Source organism: Somniosus microcephalus, chromosome 30 (assembly GCF_052327205.1).
Source record: "Somniosus microcephalus isolate GS21.2 chromosome 30, FLI_Smic_1.0, whole genome shotgun sequence".
Lineage (NCBI taxonomy): Eukaryota > Metazoa > Chordata > Chondrichthyes > Squaliformes > Somniosidae > Somniosus > Somniosus microcephalus.
Window position 1 is genome coordinate 666585 of NC_141016.1, and position 18377 is coordinate 684961.

Genomic DNA, 18377 nt, shown 5'->3' on the forward strand with positions numbered 1-18377 from the left:
CTGATGTGGTTCCCTCCCTGCTCCACTAAAGCCTGTACCTGAGTGGGCTGCACCTGGACTTTGAGCGCACTCCACTTCACCGAGTGACTGGGGTTGAACACAGCCTTCACCAGCACTCGCTCCCCAACCTGGGGCATCCGTCCCTTCACCACACTGCAATACAAACACACGCACAGATCAGAACTCGCTTCCACATGCTGCTTAACCTGCTCATCGCTGCCAGCAAAGGTCACAACCTCCCATGACTGGGGCAGTTCAAAGTGGGCACGGGCCAGAGATCACAGGGTGTGTGGCACAGGGGGCGCGGTCCCTCAAGGGAGGGGGGGGGGGGTGCATAAATCGATCGTAAGGTCCTGCGCCAGCCGCTCAACAGCTGTTCCGCCAGAAAAGATGCAGCGCAGCAAATTTAAAGGGACCGTGCACCGAAAATAAAAATTAGAGGGCACATTCCGTGCAGGCACAGGAGACTCGGTCCCGCAGGTACTCTGGCTCCTCACCACAGTGGCTATTCCTCGTGTGAGCTTGGCTGGTGCATTCTGGCTGGCTATTTGATGACTGTGGGCATCACAGCTGAGATTAGCCCTCATTGGACGTGGTCTTGCAGCGATCAGAAGCAGGGGCCCCGGGGGAATGTTCTCCTCGTTAACCCAGAGGCACCGTGGCAGAGACCGGTGATCAAACTCGCAGCAACTGGGGTCTGTGCTCAGACCCCAACAGGACAGGAATAATGGCAGCCATTAAAGGAGCCCCGCGCCTCGCCAGCGCCATTAAAGGAGCCCCGTGCCTCGCCAGCGCCATTAAAGGAGCCCCGCGCCTCGCCAGCGCCATTAAAGGAGCCCCGCGCCTCGCCAGCGCCATTAAAGGAGCCCCGCGCCTCCGCCAGCGCCATTAAAGGAGCCCCGCGCCTCGCCAGCGCCATTAAGGAGCCCGCGCCTCGCCAGCGCCATTAAAGGAGCCCCGCGCCTCGCCAGCGCCATTAAAGGAGCCCCGCGTCACTACACTCTCTACTGGTTCATGCACCACTTACTTCAGGTGAAACAACACTTCCTCATCAATGAACCCAAAGTAGTCGTGGAGGCTTGTGACCACTCCTGTAAACACCCGCTGCTTCTGCGACTGGCCCGCCTGCTGGTGGCCCTGCCAATAGCAACAGAACCGGTATCATCATTTAAAGGGACAGCAAATCTCTAGCAGCACCCCTTAAAGACCACACACTACAGAGCCTTTCCATGGAAGCATCCTTTCCTGCTCTCAAAAGTGCTGCGGCACAATCCATGATTACCCTCCATTGGAAGACAGATATTCGACTGCAAGGGCATCCCAACTGAGTCTGATCCTGCACATGTACATTCCAGCTTTTTAATGAACCTGGGACACCACATCAGAGAGACATATACACCCACTACAATTGCATGGTAGAAATCCTAATTATGCTGTTAGTTGTTTACATGGTTGATAAGTACGTAGAATCTTACATCACAGAAGGAGGCTATTCGGCCCATCGAGTCTGCACCGGCTCTTTCGAAGAGCAATCCCAGTCAGTCCCACTCCCCGCTCTTTCCCCATATCCCTGCAATTTTTTCTCCTTCCAGTATTTATCCAATTCCCTTTGAAAGCTACTATTGAATCTGTCGCCACCGCCCTATCAGGCAGCGCGTTCAAATCCTAACCACTCGCTCCGTAAAAGTTTTTCCTCAGGTCACCTCTGGTTCTTTTGCCAATCACCTTAAGTCGGTGTCCTCTGGTTACCGACCCTTCTGCCACTGGAAACAATTTCTCTTTATTTACTCTATCTAAACCCCTTCATGATTTTAAACACCTCCATCAAATCTCCTCTTAGCCTTCACTGCTCCAAACAACCCCAGCTTCTCCAGTCTCTCCACGTAACTTTAATCCCTCATCCCTGGTACCATACTAGTAAATCTCTTCTGCACCCTCTCCAAACCCTCACGTCCTTCCTAAAGTGTGGTGCCTGGAATTGGACACAATACTCCAGCTGGGGCCGGACTAATGTTTATTGTAACTTCCTGGCTTTTGTTCTCTCTGCCTCTAGTTACAAAGCCCAGGATCCCACGTGCTTTATTAACTGCTTTGTTAACCTGTCCTGACACCTTCAGAGACTTGTGCACAAACACCCCCAGGTCTCTCTGTTCCTGCACCTCCTTTAGAATTGTACCATTTCATGTGTCTGGTTTCTCCTCATTCTTCCCACCAAAATGTATCACCTCACACTTCGGAGTTGGATTTCATCTGCCACATGTCCGCCCATTCCATCAGCCTGTCTACGTGTTCTTGAAGTCTATCACTATCTTCCTCACTGTTTACTGCACTGCCAGATATGGAAGTAGCCGATCTTTGTGATGGAGAGGATATGGGGTCGGAAGCTCAGATCAAATATCATAATCTAGTCTGCCTAGTTATTATGCTTTGATGCAATGACAATTAACTTGGAAAATAGCTACTGAGAGTTACATGCTTTGCGAGTTAAGAACCTAAGTAGGAGCAGGAGTAGGCCATTCGGTCCTTCGAGCCTGCTCCGCCATTCAGTAAGATCATGGCTGATCTTCTAACTGAACTCCACCTTCCCGCACTATTTCCATATCCCTCGATTCCCTTAATATCCAAAAATCAGGTAAATGTACAGGGGTTCGATTGTGCTCTGCCTCTCAGCTCGTGCTTTCGTCTGACAGCAGCACTTGGCACATTAATGACACCGAGACCTGCATCCGCAGAGGAAGAAATACACAGCAGGCCAGCCAGCATCTGCCGAGAGAACAGACAAGCTGTGGGGCACCTTTCATCAGTAGTGAAGGCTGAAAGATAGAAAGGCATTTTAGTGAGGTAGGGAGTTAGAAACAAAGGAGGGAAGACAAACAGTAGATGGAGCAGTCACAGAGGGGGATGTGGCAAATGGCCTGCAAACTACTGAATAGAAAACAGTTAAATGTTAGAAAAGATCAGAGAGATGATGCAGGGGTCAAGCTGCACCAGCCCCGTACATAACCCAGGATAAAAACACTATCAGAGAGCAATTATACCGGAGCTGGAAAGGCTCGATGCTGAGACTGGGAGCTTGAAATTGGAAGAGTTCTACTCCGCAAAACCAACACCTCTCACCTTGATCAACACAAAAAGTCCACAGGGCTGCAAATGGTGAGCACAGCTGAAGAGGAAAATCATATTACACACATCCACCCGGACACACCACCATTTCACCGCAAAGGCACCCTCTACATTTAGTCTGGCTCCGATGTACACGGGTGGTTCTTTAAGCAGAGGTAACTCAGCAGGATTGCAATTCTACCACCGATAACCTGGACAGGTTCTGAAGCAGGCTCACGCTGTGCAATGTGAAGTCAATCAGCAAATCCAGAAATACACGGCACTCACCAACATTATCCCCCCGCCCCACCAGAGTGAGGACACACACCATTACCCCCCCACCACAGCGAGGACACACACCATTACCCCCCACCCCCAGAGTGAGGGCACTCACCATTACCCCCCCACCACAGCGAGGACACACACCATTAACCCCCACCCCCAGAGTGAGGGCACTCACCATTACCCAGCCCCCCAAGAGTGAGGGCACTCACCATTACCCCCCCCCCCCAGAGTGAGGACACACACCATTACCCAGCCCCCCAAGAGTGAGGGCACTCACCATTACCCCCCACCCCCAGAGCGAGGACACACACCATTACCCAGCCCCCCAAGAGTGAGGGCACTCACCATTACCCACCCCCCCCAGAGCGAGGACACACACCATTACCCCCCCCCCCAGAGTGAGGACACTCACCATTACCCCCCCCCAGAGTGAGGACACTCACCATTACCCCCCCCCAGAGCGAGGACACACACCATTACCCCCCCCCCAGAGCGAGGACACACACCATTACCCCCCCCCCCGAGTGAAGCCACTCACCATTACCCCCCCCCAGAGCGAGGACACACACCATTACCCCCCCCCCCAGAGCGAGGACACACACCATTACCCCCCCCCAGAGCGAGGACACACACCATTACCCCCCCCCAGAGCGAGGACACACACCATTACCCCCCCACCACAGCGAGGACACACACCATTACCCCCCCCACCCAGAGCGAGGACACACACCATTACCCCCCCCCCCAGAGCGAGGACACACACCATTACCCCCCCCCAGAGCGAGGACACACACCATTACCCCCCCCCAGAGCGAGGACACACACCATTACCCCCCCCCCCCAGAGCGAGGACACACACCATTACCCCCCCCCCCAGAGCGAGGACACACACCATTACCCCCCCCCCAGAGCGAGGACACACACCATTACCCCCCCCCCCAGAGCGAGGACACACACCATTACCCCCCCCCAGAGCGAGGACACACACCATTACCCCCCCCCCAGAGCGAGGACACACACCATTACCCCCCCCCCCAGAGCGAGGACACACACCATTACCCCCCCCCAGAGCGAGGACACACACCATTACCCCCCCCCCAGAGCGAGGACACACACCATTACCCCCCCCCCCAGAGCGAGGACACACACCATTACCCACCCCCCCCAGAGCGAGGACACACACCATTACCCCCCCCAGAGCGAGGACACTCACCATTACCCCCCCCCAGAGCGAGGACACACACCATTACCCCCCCCCAGAGCGAGGACACACACCATTACCCCCCCCCAGAGCGAGGACACACACCATTACCCCCCCCCCCCAGAGCGAGGACACACACCATTACCCACCCCCCCGAGTGAAGCCACTCACCATTACCCCCCCCCCAGAGCGAGGACACACACCATTACCCGGCACCCCCCCGAGTGAAGCCACTCACCATTACCACCCCCCCCAGAGCGAGGACACACACCATTACCCACCCCCCCCCACCCCGAGTGAAGCCACTCACCATTTACCCCCCCCCCCCCCCCCCGAGCAAGGGCACTCACCATTTACGCCCCCCCCCCCCCACCCAGTGAGCCCGGTCGGACAGTAGCTTGGCCCCTGTGTGGTGCAGTTACCTGTAGCAAGGCCTGTTGTATGGATGGTGGCCCGGGTCCCAGCAGCGACTGTTGCTGGCCATGAGCACCTAGGGGAAGAATACAGACATCAAATTTAGTCAGCATCTCGCACAGAGTTTATACACCCAGCCCTGGGGGAGGGGGTAGGAGGGGAGAGGGGAAGGCCTCGTGAGGGAGGAGGGTGCCACTTTTGCGCCCATCCTCCTCTCCAGAAAGCACGTGATGCCGGCACTCAGCATTCCTTCACATACCACGTCAAGAGCTTCTCTTTAGATAACCTGCTGCCATAGCTTGCGTTCTTATTGAACGTCTCAGTATTCACGGTGCACACCAGAAGCCCCTACTGTTACTGCAGGTCGCCAGGGAGCACAGCATTTGGTTTCAATGCCTGCCAACTGTCCCACAGCGCTGCTGTACATGCACAGTGGCACTCAGCCTGCTAAAGAGAACGTGGCAAGAGATGGGGAGCACCGGACTAGGAACTAAGAGATGGGGTGCTGGGGGGCATGACCAGGAACGACGAGGGGTTGAGGGGAGAATGGGAAACAAGGTGCCAGAGGCCGAAGTGGAGAGGAGGTGAAGGGTGGCGCTGGGAATGCTTAGAGGTGATGAAGCAAATATTAGAGTGCTGCCTTTGTGTGATTTTTGCTGTTGTGTCGAATAACCACAGTTTAGACAATACCAGACTCACTCAGCAAGTACGCACCTGCCTTGGCTGCAGACTGAAACTGATTGCCCCACATTGATCCTCTGTACTCCTCACCAAACAAGCACAGGGTGTCGTCCCTCAGAAGGTTGTGTCTGACTCAGCTGAAATTCACCTGAGAAACAAAAGGGATTAGAGACAGTTCACACACTGGAACCTGGATTGCACGGAGAGCTCGCTCTATAATCACCAACATGTCCCCAGTCTAAAGCACGGCGGCGATTCACTCAAGACACGACGGGGAAGCCTCCAGTCTGTCAACACTGCCGCCTGCGTCTAGCAAGACGTCTTAAAGAGAACCCGCAACCACTGTCCTATTGTTTATTAAAGACCCAGCACCGCACTCCAATTCTGTTCCTTCCCCTCCTGAAGGTGCGAGTCCCTTGACAGGATTCGATCCAGAGGCCAGTATATGGGCCGTCTTCAAGTGTGAGCCTGGTCAGGAAGCTTCAACAATCACAGCCGTGCCCCTCACTGTCCTCAAACAACAGTCTCACCCGTTCCTGATGGAGAGTCCACGTGGCACTAACCAGTCCCAGCACAGCCATTGATGAGTTCCACTAACTCAGCCCTTGGGTCCTCCCCGGTGTGAAAGGGGCCACTGTCTGATCGCAACCATGAACAGCTCCTTGTAGTTCCCGTCAGAGACACGAGGGTGACAATCCTAACGCCGGGGGCAGGGCAGCGAGGTGCCAGTGTTAGATAAAACACGGGAGAAGCTTGAAACTGCGCCACCAGGGGGAGTGGAATCCCCGCATGACCACGGTCCAATGGGCCGCGTGCGGGGCAACGGGCGTCCAGCAGGGGCCGGGAGAGGGCACATCGCAGCTTCAGTGCGTGCGCCAGAGCCCTGCCAGTGCGCTCTGACAGCTGGCGAGAGGCTCAGCGAGAGCTCAGCAAAAATCATCACATCATAATCTTCTGCGCCTCAAATGGAGCAGGTGGGCCTCTCGGGGAAGGTTTGTTTCCCTTACCCGAGTAAGGAGGTTTGGGGCTTTCTTGACGCCTCCAGCAGGACTCATGCCTTCAGAGGGCATAATTTCCTGGGGAGTCAGATCTTCCACCAGACAAGGCCCCTCCATGCAGAAAACAAAGGCCCACAGCCTCCACTATGTGGAACTCGTGTAAACGGGCGGAGTGCCATCAGAGACAGCCTGCTCCCCGAGAGGGGGTGGTGGATGGGATCTTCCTTTCTGCCTGACCTCAGAAATTACAGGACATTGGGCCTAAAAAAACTTGTCACAGAACGGGCCATTCATTGGTCTAAAGGGTGATTAGCGGCATGAAAAGGGAAGTATAGAACATGTCTCTAAATCAAGGTGGCACAGTTGGACACGGGTCCAAACTAGTCATTTAGGACGGTTATCAGGAAATGTCAACGAGTGAGCAGCACCTGGAGCCGACTCGCAGTAGGGTAGGTTGGCTGCTGTGATGGGAGGGGGAATTTCTGGGTTGTTTTCCATTGATGAACACAAATACCGCCACTTGTCGCAAACTACCACAATACCCAGCAACAGGAGAAGAACCAATGAGGTATGGAACTTAGCTAATTGGAAGCACCAGTGGCAGCTACACGGAGGAACCTGAACATCAAAAGTGAAAAGTAAAATACGCTCAGAGAAAGGTATTACAGGAAGAAAAGGAGTAGACGACAGCAGAGAAAAAAATCGGATAGATTGTATGAGAGAGAAAATGGTCGCCATATTATAAAAAAGTATATAGAGGCACTGGAGCGGGTGCAAAGATTTCCAAGGATAATACTAAAAATGCAAAGGTATACATCAGGAAAGGATGAACAGGCTGGGTCTCTTTTCTCTTAAAAAGACAAGGCTGAGGGGTGACCTAATAGATGTCATTAAAATGATGGCAGGTTTTGACAGAGTGGATAATGTTTCCACTTGTGGGGAAGAGCAGAACAAGAGGCCATCAATATAAGATAGTCAGCAAGAAATCCAATAGGGAATTCAGAAGAAACTTCTTTACCCAGAGAGTGGTGAGAATGTGGAACTCGCTGCCACAGGGAGTGGTTGAAGCGAATAGTTTGGATGCATTTAAGGGGAGGCTGGACAAGCATCTGAGGGAGAAGGGAATAGACGGTTATGCTGATAAGAGTGAGATGAGGAAAGACGGGAGGAGGCTCGAGTACAACGTAAACGTCGACATGGACAGGTTGCACCAAATGGCTTGCTTCTGTCCCATATATACCATCAATCAACGAGTATTTAAGATAGGACAGATTATATCATAGAGAAAATAGGATGGACTGCATCAGAGAGAGAAAATAGGATAGATTGTATCAGAGAGAGAAAATAGGATCGATTGTATGAGAGAGAGAAAATAGGAGAGATTGTATCAGAGAGAAAATAGGAGAGATTGTATCAGAGAGAAAATAGGATCGATTGTATCAGAGAGAAAATAGGATAGATTGTATCAGAGAGAGAAAATAGGACAGATTATATCATAGAGAAAATAGGATGGACTGCATCAGAGAGAAAATAGGATAGATTGTATGAGAGAGAGAAAATAGGATCGATTGTATGAGAGAGAAAATAGGAGAGATTGTATCAGAGAGAAAATAGGATCGATTGTATCAGAGAGAGAGAAAATAGGATCGATTGTATCAGAGAGAGAAAATAGGATAGATTGTATCAGAGAGAGAAAATAGGATAGATTGTATCAGAGAGAAAATAGGATAGATTGTATCAGAGAGAGAAAATAGGATCGATTGTATCAGAGAGAAAATAGGATAGATTGTATGAGAGAGAGAATAGGATCGATTGTATGAGAGAGAAAATAGGATCGATTGTATCAGAGAGAAAATAGGATCGATTGTATCAGAGAGAAAATAGGATAGATTGTATCAGAGAGAGAAAATAGGATAGATTGTATCAGAGAGAAAATAGGATAGATTGTATCAGAGAGAGAAAATAGGATAGATTGTATCAGAGAGAAAATAGGATCGATTGTATGAGAGAGAAAATAGGATCGATTGTATCAGAGAGAAAAAATAGGATCGATTGTATCAGAGAGAAAATAGGATCGATTGTATCAGAGAGAAAATAGGATCGATTGTATGAGAGAGAAAATAGGATAGATTGTATCAGAGAGAAAATAGGATCGATTGTATCAGAGAGAAAATAGGATCGATTGTATGAGAGAGAAAATAGGATAGATTGTATCAGAGAGAAAATAGGATCGATTGTATCAGAGAGAAAATAGGATCGATTGTATCAGAGAGAGAAAATAGGATCGATTGTATGAGAGAGAGAAAATAGGATAGATTGTATCAGAGAGAAAATAGGATCGATTGTATCAGAGAGAAAATAGGATCGATTGTATCAGAGAGAGAAAATAGGATCGATTGTATCAGAGAGAAAATAGGATAGATTGTATCAGAGAGAGAGAAAATAGGATCGATTGTATCAGAGAGAGAAAATAGGATCGATTGTATCAGAGAAAATAGGATAGATTGTATCAGAGAGAGAAAATAGGAGAGATTGTATCAGAGAGAGAAAATAGGATCGATTGTATCAGAGAGAGAAAATAGGATCGATTGTATCAGAGAGAAAATAGGATCGATTGTATCAGAGAGAGAAAATAGGATAGATTGTATCAGAGAGAAAATAGGATCGATTGTATCAGAGAGAAAATAGGATAGATTGTATCAGAGAAAATAGGATAGATTGTATCAGAGAGAAAATAGGATCGATTGTATCAGAGAGAGAAAATAGGATCGATTGTATCAGAGAGAAAATAGGATCGATTGTATCAGAGAGAGAAAATAGGATCGATTGTATCAGAGAGAGAAAATAGGATAGATTGTATCAGAGAGAAAATAGGATAGATTATATCAGAGAGAGAAAATAGGATAGATTGTATCAGAGAGAAAATAGGATCGATTGTATCAGAGAGAAAATAGGAGAGATTGTATCAGAGAGAAAATAGGATAGATTGTATCAGAGAGAGAAAATAGGATCGATTGTATCAGAGAGAAAATAGGATCGATTGTATCAGAGAGAGAAAATAGGATCGATTGTATCAGAGAGAGAAAATAGGATAGATTGTATCAGAGAGAAAATAGCATAGATTGTATCAGAGAGAGAAAATAGGATAGATTGTATCAGAGAGAGAAAATAGGATAGATTGTATCAGAGAGAAAATAGGATCGATTGTATCAGAGAGAAAATAGGATCGATTGTATCAGAGAGAAAATAGGATAGATTGTATCAGAGAGAGAAAATAGGATAGATTCTATCAGAGAGAAAATAGGATAGATTGTATCAGAGAGAGAAAATAGGATAGATTGTATCAGAGAGAAAATAGGATAGATTGTATCAGAGAGAAAATAGGATAGATTGTATCAGAGAGAAAATAGGATAGATTGTATCAGAGAGAGAAAATAGGATAGATTGTATCAGAGAGAGAAAATAGGATCGATTGTATCAAAGAGAGAAAATAGGATCGATTGTATCAGAGAGAAAATAGGATCGATTGTATCAGAGAGAGAAAATAGGATAGATTGTATCAGAGAGAGAAAATAGGATCGATTGTATCAGAGAGAGAAAATAGGATAGATTGTATGAGCGAAAATAGGATAGATTGTATCAGAGAGAGAAAATAGGATCGATTGTATCAGAGAGAAAATAGGATCGATTGTATCAGAGAGAGAAAATAGGATCGATTGTATCAGAGAGAAAATAGGATCGATTGTATCAGAGAGAGAAAATAGGATCGATTGTATCAGAGAGAGAAAATAGGATAGATTGTATGAGCGAAAATAGGATAGATTGTATCAGAGAGAGAAAATAGGATCGATTGTATCAGAGAAAATAGGACAGATTGTATCAGAGAAAATAGGATAGATTGTATCAGAGAGAGAAAATAGGATAGATTGTATCAGAGAGAGAAAATAGGATAGATTGTATGAGCGAAAATAGGATCGATTGTATCAGAGAGAGAAAATAGGATCGATTGTATCAGAGAAAATAGGACAGATTGTATCAGAGAAAATAGGATAGATTGTATCAGAGAGAGAAAATAGGATAGATTGTATCAGAGAGAAAATAGGATAGATTGTATCAGAGAGAAAATAGGATAGATTGTATCAGAGAGAAAATAGGATCGATTGTATCAGAGAGAGAAAATAGGATAGATTGTATCAGAGAGAAAATAGGATAGATTGTATCAGAGAGAGAAAATAGGAGAGATTGTATCAGAGAGAGAAAATAGGAGAGATTGTATCAGAGAGAAAATAGGATAGATTGTATCAGAGAGAGAAAATAGGATAGATTGTATCAGAGAGAAAATAGGATAGATTGTATCAGAGAGAAAATAGGATCGATTGTATCAGAGAGAGAAAATAGGATCGATTGTATCAGAGAGAAAATAGGATAGATTGTATCAGAGAGAAAATAGGATAGATTGTATCAGAGAGAGAAAATAGGATCGATTGTATCAGAGAGAGAAAATAGGATAGATTGTATCAGAGAGAAAATAGGATAGATTGTATCAGAGAGAAAATAGGATAGATTGTATCAGAGAGAAAATAGGATAGATTGTATCAGAGAGAAAATAGGATAGATTGTATCAGAGAGAGAAAATAGGATCGATTGTATCAGAGAGAAAATAGGATAGATTGTATCAGAGAGAGAAAATAGGATAGATTGTATCAGAGAGAGAAAATAGGATCGATTGTATCAGAGAGAGAAAATAGGATCGATTGTATCAGAGAGAAAATAGGATAGATTGTATCAGAGAGAGAAAATAGGATAGATTGTATCAGAGAGAGAAAATAGGATCGATTGTATCAGAGAGAGAAAATAGGATCGATTGTATCAGAGAGAGAAAATAGGATCGATTGTATCAGAGAAAATAGGATAGATTGTATCAGAGAGAAAATAGGATCGATTGTATCAGAGACAAAATAGGAGAGATTGTATCAGAGAGAGAAAATAGGATCGATTGTATCAGAGAGAAAATAGGATAGATTGTATCAGAGAGAGAAAATAGGAGAGATTGTATCAGAGAGAGAAAATAGGATCGATTGTATCAGAGAGAGAAAATAGGATAGATTGTATCAGAGAGAAAATAGGATAGATTGTATCAGAGAGAGAAAATAGGAGAGATTGTATCAGAGAGAGAAAATAGGAGAGATTGTATCAGAGAGAGAAAATAGGATCGATTGTATCAGAGAGAGAAAATAGGATCGATTGTATCAGAGAGAGAAAATAGGATCGATTGTATCAGAGAGAAAATAGGATAGATTGTATCAGAGAGAGAAAATAGGAGAGATTGTATCAGAGAGAGAAAATAGGATCGATTGTATCAGAGAGAAAATAGGATCGATTGAATCAGAGAGAAAATAGGATCGATTGTATCAGAGAGAGAAAATAGGATCGATTGTATCAGAGAGAAAATAGGATAGATTGTATCAGAGAGAGAAAATAGGATAGATTGTATCAGAGAGAGAAAATAGGATCGATTGTATCAGAGAGAGAAAATAGGATCGATTGTATCAGAGAGAGAAAATAGGATCGATTGTATCAGAGAGAAAATAGGATCGATTGTATCAGAGAGAAAATAGGATCGATTGTATCAGAGAGAGAAAATAGGATAGATTGTATCAGAGAGAGAAAATAGGATCGATTGTATCAGAGAGAAAATAGGATCGATTGTATCAGAGAGAGAAAATAGGATAGATTGTATCAGAGAGAGAAAATAGGATCGATTGTATCAGAGAGAAAATAGGATCGATTGTATCAGAGAGAAAATAGGATCGATTGTATCAGAGAGAGAAAATAGGATAGATTGTATCAGAGAGAGAAAATAGGATCGATTGTATCAGAGAGAAAATAGGATAGATTGTATCAGAGAGAGAAAATAGGATCGATTGTATCAGAGAGAAAATAGGATAGATTGTATCAGAGAGAGAAAATAGGATCGATTGTATCAGAGAGAGAAAATAGGATAGATTGTATCAGAGAGAGAATAGGATCGATTGTATCAGAGAGAAAATAGGATAGATTGTATCAGAGAGAGAAAATAGGAGAGATTGTATCAGAGAGAGAAAATAGGATCGATTGTATGAGAGAGAGAAAATAGGATCGATTGTATCAGAGAGAAAATAGGATCGATTGTATCAGAGAGAGAAAATAGGATAGATTGTATCAGAGAGAGAAAATAGGATCGATTGTATCAGAGAGAAAATAGGATAGATTGTATCAGAGAGAAAATAGGATCGATTGTATCAGAGAGAAAATAGGATAGATTGTATCAGAGAGAGAAAATAGGATCGATTGTATCAGAGAGAAAATAGGATAGATTGTATCAGAGAGAGAATAGGATCGATTGTATCAGAGAGAAAATAGGATAGATTGTATCAGAGAGAGAAAATAGGAGAGATTGTATCAGAGAGAGAAAATAGGATCGATTGTATCAGAGAGAGAAAATAGGATCGATTGTATCAGAGAGAGAATAGGATAGATTGTATCAGAGAGAAAATAGGATAGATTGTATCAGAGAGAAAATAGGATAGATTGTATCAGAGAGAGAAAATAGGATAGATTGTATCAGAGAGAGAAAATAGGATCGATTGTATCAGAGAGAGAATAGGATAGATTGTATGAGAGAAAATAGGATAGATTGTATCAGAGGGAGAAAATAGGATAGATTGTATCAGAGAGAAAATAGGATAGATTGTATCAGAGAGAAAATAGGATAGATTGTATCAGAGAGAGAAAATAGGATAGATTGTATCAGAGAGAGAAAATAGGATCGATTGTATCAGAGAGAGAAAATAGGATAGACTGTATCAGAGAGAAAATAGGATAGATTGTATCAGAGAGAGAAAATAGGATAGATTGTATCAGAGAGAGAAAATAGGATAGATTGTATCAGAGAGAGAATAGGATAGATTGTATCAGAGAGAAATAGGATAGATTGTATCAGAGAGAGAAAATAGGATAGATTGTATCAGAGAGAAAATAGGATAGATTGTATCAGAGAGAAAATAGGATAGATTGTATCAGAGAGAAAATAGGATAGATTGTATCAGAGAGAAAATAGGATAGATTGTATCAGAGAGAGAAAATAGGATCGATTGTGTCAGAGAAAGAAAATAGGATAGATTGTATCAGAGAGAAAATAGGATAGATTGTATCAGAGAGAAAATAGGATAGATTGTATCAGAGAGAAAATAGGATCGATTGTATCAGAGAGAGAAAATAGGATAGATTGTATCAGAGAGAATAGGATAGATTGTATCAGAGAGAAAATAGGATAGATTGTATCAGAGAGAGAAAATAGGATCGATTGTATCAGAGAGAGAAAATAGGATAGATTGTATCAGAGAGAGAAAATAGGATAGATTGTATCAGAGAGAAAATAGGATAGATTGTATCAGAGCGAGAAAATAGGATAGATTGTATCAGAGAGAATAGGATAGATTGTATCAGAGAGAAAATAGGATAGATTGTATGAGAGAGAGAAAATAGGATCGATTGTATCAGAGAGAGAAAATAGGATAGATTGTATCAGAGAAAATAGGATAGATTGTATCAGAGAGAAAATAGGATAGATTGTATCAAAGAGAAAATAGGATAGATTGTATCAGAGAGAAAATAGGATAGATTGTATCAGAGAGAGAAAATAGGATCGATTGTGTCAGAGAGAGAAAATAGGATAGATTGTATCAGAGAGAAAATAGGATAGATTGTATCAGAGAGAAAATAGGATAGATTGTATCAGAGAGAAAATAGGATCGATTGTATCAGAGAGAAAATAGGATAGATTGTATCAGAGAGAATAGGATAGATTGTATCAGAGAGAAAATAGGATAGATTGTATCAGAGAGAGAAAATAGGATCGATTGTATCAGAGAGAGAAAATAGGATAGATTGTATCAGAGAGAGAAAATAGGATAGATTGTATCAGAGAGAAAATAGGATAGATTGTATCAGAGCGAGAAAATAGGATAGATTGTATCAGAGAGAATAGGATAGATTGTATCAGAGAGAAAATAGGATAGATTGTATGAGAGAGAGAAAATAGGATCGATTGTATCAGAGAGAGAAAATAGGATAGATTGTATCAGAGAGAGAATAGGATAGATTGTATCAGAGAGAATAGGATAGATTGTATCAGAGAGAATAGGATAGATTGTATCAGAGAGAAAATAGGATAGATTGTATCAGAGAGAGAAAATAGGAGAGATTGTATCAGAGAGAAAATAGGATCGATTGTATCAGAGAGAATAGGATAGATTGTATCAGAGAGAGAAAATAGGATAGATTGTATCAGAGAGAGAAAATAGGATAGATTGTATCAGAGAAAAAATAGGATCGATTGTATCAGAGAGAGAAAATAGGATAGATTGTATCAGAGAGAGAAAATAGGATAGATTGTATCAGAGAGAGAAAATAGGATCGATTGTATCAGAGAGAGAAAATAGGATCGATTGTATCAGAGAGAGAAAATAGGATAGATTGTATCAGAGAGAGAAAATAGGATCGATTGTATCAGAGAGAAAATAGGATCGATTGTATCAGAGAGAGAAAATAGGATCGATTGTATCAGAGAGAAAATAGGATAGATTGTATCAGAGGGAAAATAGGATCGATTGTATCAGAGAGAAAATAGGATCGATTGTATCAGAGAGAGAAAATAGGATCGATTGTATCAGAAAGAGAAAATAGGATCGATTGTATCAGAGAGAAAATAGGATTGTATGAGAGAGAAAATAGGATCGATTGTATCAGAGAGAGAAAATAGGATCGATTGTATCAGAGAGAGAAAATAGGATAGATTGTATCAGAGAGAAAATAGGATCGATTGTATCAGAGAGAGAAAATAGGATCGATTGTATCAGAAAGAGAAAATAGGATAGATTGTATCAGAGAGAAAATAGGAGAGATTGTATCAGAGAGAAAATAGGATAGATTGTATCAGAGAGAGAAAATAGGATAGATTGTATCAGAGAGAAAATAGGATAGATTGTATCAGAGAATAGGATAGATTGTATCAGAGAGAGAAAATAGGATAGATTGTATCAGAGAGAAAATAGGATAGATTGTATGAGAGAGAAAATAGGATAGATTGTATCAGAGAAAATAGGATAGATTGTATCAGAGAGAAAATAGGATAGATTGTATCAGAGAGAGAAAATAGGATCGATTGTATCAGAGAGAAAATAGGATAGATTGTATCAGAGAGAAAATAGGATAGATTGTATCAGAGAGAGAAAATAGGATAGATTGTATCAGAGAAAATAGGATAGATTGTATGAGAGAAAATAGGATAGATTGTATCAGAGAGAAAATAGGATAGATTGTATCAGAGAGAGAAAATAGGACAGATTGTATCAGAGAGAGAAAATAGGATAGATTGTATCAGAGAGAGAAAATAGGATAGATTGTATCAGAGAGAAAATAGGATAGATTGTATCAGAGAGAAAATAGGATAGATTGTATCAGAGAGAAAATAGGATAGATTGTATCAGAGGGAAAATAGGACCGATTGTATCAGAGAGAGAAAATAGGACAGATTGTATGAGAGAGAAAATAGGATAGATTGTATGAGAGAAAATAGGATAGATTGTATCAGAGAGAGAAAATAGGATAGATTGTATCAGAGAGAGAAAATAGGATAGATTGTATCAGAGAGAGAAAATAGGATAGATTGTATCAGAGAGAAAATAGGATAGATTGTATCAGAGAGAGAAAATAGGATAGATTGTATCAGAGAGAGAAAATAGGATCGATTGTATCAGAGAGAAAATAGGATAGATTGTATCAGAGAGAGAAAATAGGATCGATTGTATCAGAGAGAAAATAGGATCGATTGTATCAGAGAGAAAATAGGATAGATTGTATCAGAGAGAGAAAATAGGATCGATTGTATCAGAGAGAGAAAATAGAATAGATTGTATCAGAGAGAGAAAATAGGAGAGATTGTATCAGAGAGAGAAAATAGGATAGATTGTATCAGAGAGAGAAAATAGAATAGATTGTATCAGAGAGAGAAAATAGGAGAGATTGTATCAGAGAGAGAAAATAGGATAGATTGTATCAGAGAGAAAATAGAATAGATTGTATCAGAGAGAGAAAATAGGATAGATTGTATCAGAGAGAAAATAGGATAGATTGTATCAGAGAGAGAAAATAGGATCGATTGTATCAGAGAGAGAAAATAGGATAGATTGTATCAGAGAGAGAAAATAGGATCGATTGTATCAGAGAGAGAAAATAGGATAGATTGTATCAGAGAGAAAATAGGATAGATTGTATCAGAGAGAGAAAATAGGATCGATTGTATCAGAGAGAGAAAATAGAATAGATTGTATCAGAGAGAGAAAATAGGATAGATTGTATCAGAGAGAAAATAGGATAGATTGTATCAGAGAGAGAAAATAGGATAGATTGTATCAGAGAGAGAAAATAGGATAGATTGTATCAGAGAGAAAATAGGATAGATTGTATCAGAGAGAGAAAATAGGATAGATTGTATCAGAGAGAAAATAGGATAGATTGTATCAGAGAGAGAAAATAGGATCGATTGTATCAGAGAGAAAATAGGATCGATTGTATCAAAGAGAGAAAATAGAATAGATTGTATCAGAGAGAGAAAATAGGATAGATTGTATCAGAGAGAAAATAGGATAGATTGTATCAGAGAGAGAAAATAGAATAGATTGTATCAGAGAGAGAAAATAGGATAGATTGTATCAGAGAGAAAATAGGATAGATTGTATCAGAGAGAGAAAATAGGATAGATTGTATCAGAGAGAAAATAGGATAGATTGTATCAGAGAGAGAAAATAGAATAGATTGTATCAGAGAGAGAAAATAGGATCGATTGTATCAGAGAGAGAAAATAGGATAGATTGTATCAGAGAGAGAAAATAGGATAGATTGTATCAGAGAGAAAATAGGATCGATTGTATCAGAGAGAAAATAGGATCGATTGTATCAGAGAGAAAATAGGATAGATTGTATCAGAGAGAGAAAATAGGATAGATTGTATCAGAGAGAAAATAGGATCGATTGTATGAGGCGCGGTTGGAGGCGATCTCTGTCGAGGTCGGGGTTCGCGGGCCGAGGCCTCGGGCTCAGGGCCCGGTGCGGCGCTTCCCGCGCTCTGTCCCGGGGCCGCTCAGGCGGGAGGCCGCGGCTCGGAGACTGAGGCTGGATCTCGCCCGCTCTCCCGGCCCGGGCCCGCTCTCTCCCCTCTCCCCTCTCCCAGCTCCCCGCCTCTGTCCCCCCCGCTCCTCTCCCCCGAGGCTCTCCCCCGGGCCCCGGGCTCCCGCTCACCTCCCGAAGCCGATCCGCTGCCCGCTGGAGGACTCCGCCAAGACCGAGGAGTGTGCGCCGCGCCAAGCGGAACCCTGCGCTGCAGCGCCGCCCGGCGGCCCGGAGGGTGCATGGCAGCCGGGCCCTCCCACAGCACTCCCACCTGGCGGCCCCTGCCGGTACTGCAGCTGCTCCAGCTCGGGCTGCAGCAGGGTTCCTCTTTTGATAGCACCAATCATAAATAAACAAATAAACTTTAACTAATAAAACTTTAAATAAACGTTAACAAATCAAATTAAAATTTGGTTGTCCAAATCAATTATGCACTCCAGTCCCTGCTCTGCAGCAGGGTTGGGGCGGTGGAGGGAGAGATGGGG

The 18377-nt window shown here is 43.2% G+C and overlaps 1 protein-coding gene across 1 annotated transcript in view; it reads right to left on the reverse strand.

The window, feature by feature from the left end:
• LOC147097839 (cell division cycle and apoptosis regulator protein 1-like) overlaps positions 1–18123 on the reverse strand; it is a gene marked incomplete at its 3' end in the record, with an annotated part of 65812 nt that extends 47689 nt beyond the window's left edge. The window contains exons 1-5 of the mRNA XM_085970786.1: positions 18022–18123; positions 5717–5831; positions 5011–5078; positions 1028–1137; positions 39–153 (exon numbers count right to left, since the gene is read on the reverse strand). Coding sequence (XP_085826912.1) covers positions 39–153; positions 1028–1137; positions 5011–5078; positions 5717–5753 — 330 coding nt within the window. The remainder of the gene's footprint in view (positions 1–38; positions 154–1027; positions 1138–5010; positions 5079–5716; positions 5832–18021) is intronic.
• Positions 18124–18377: the final 254 nt, after the last annotated feature.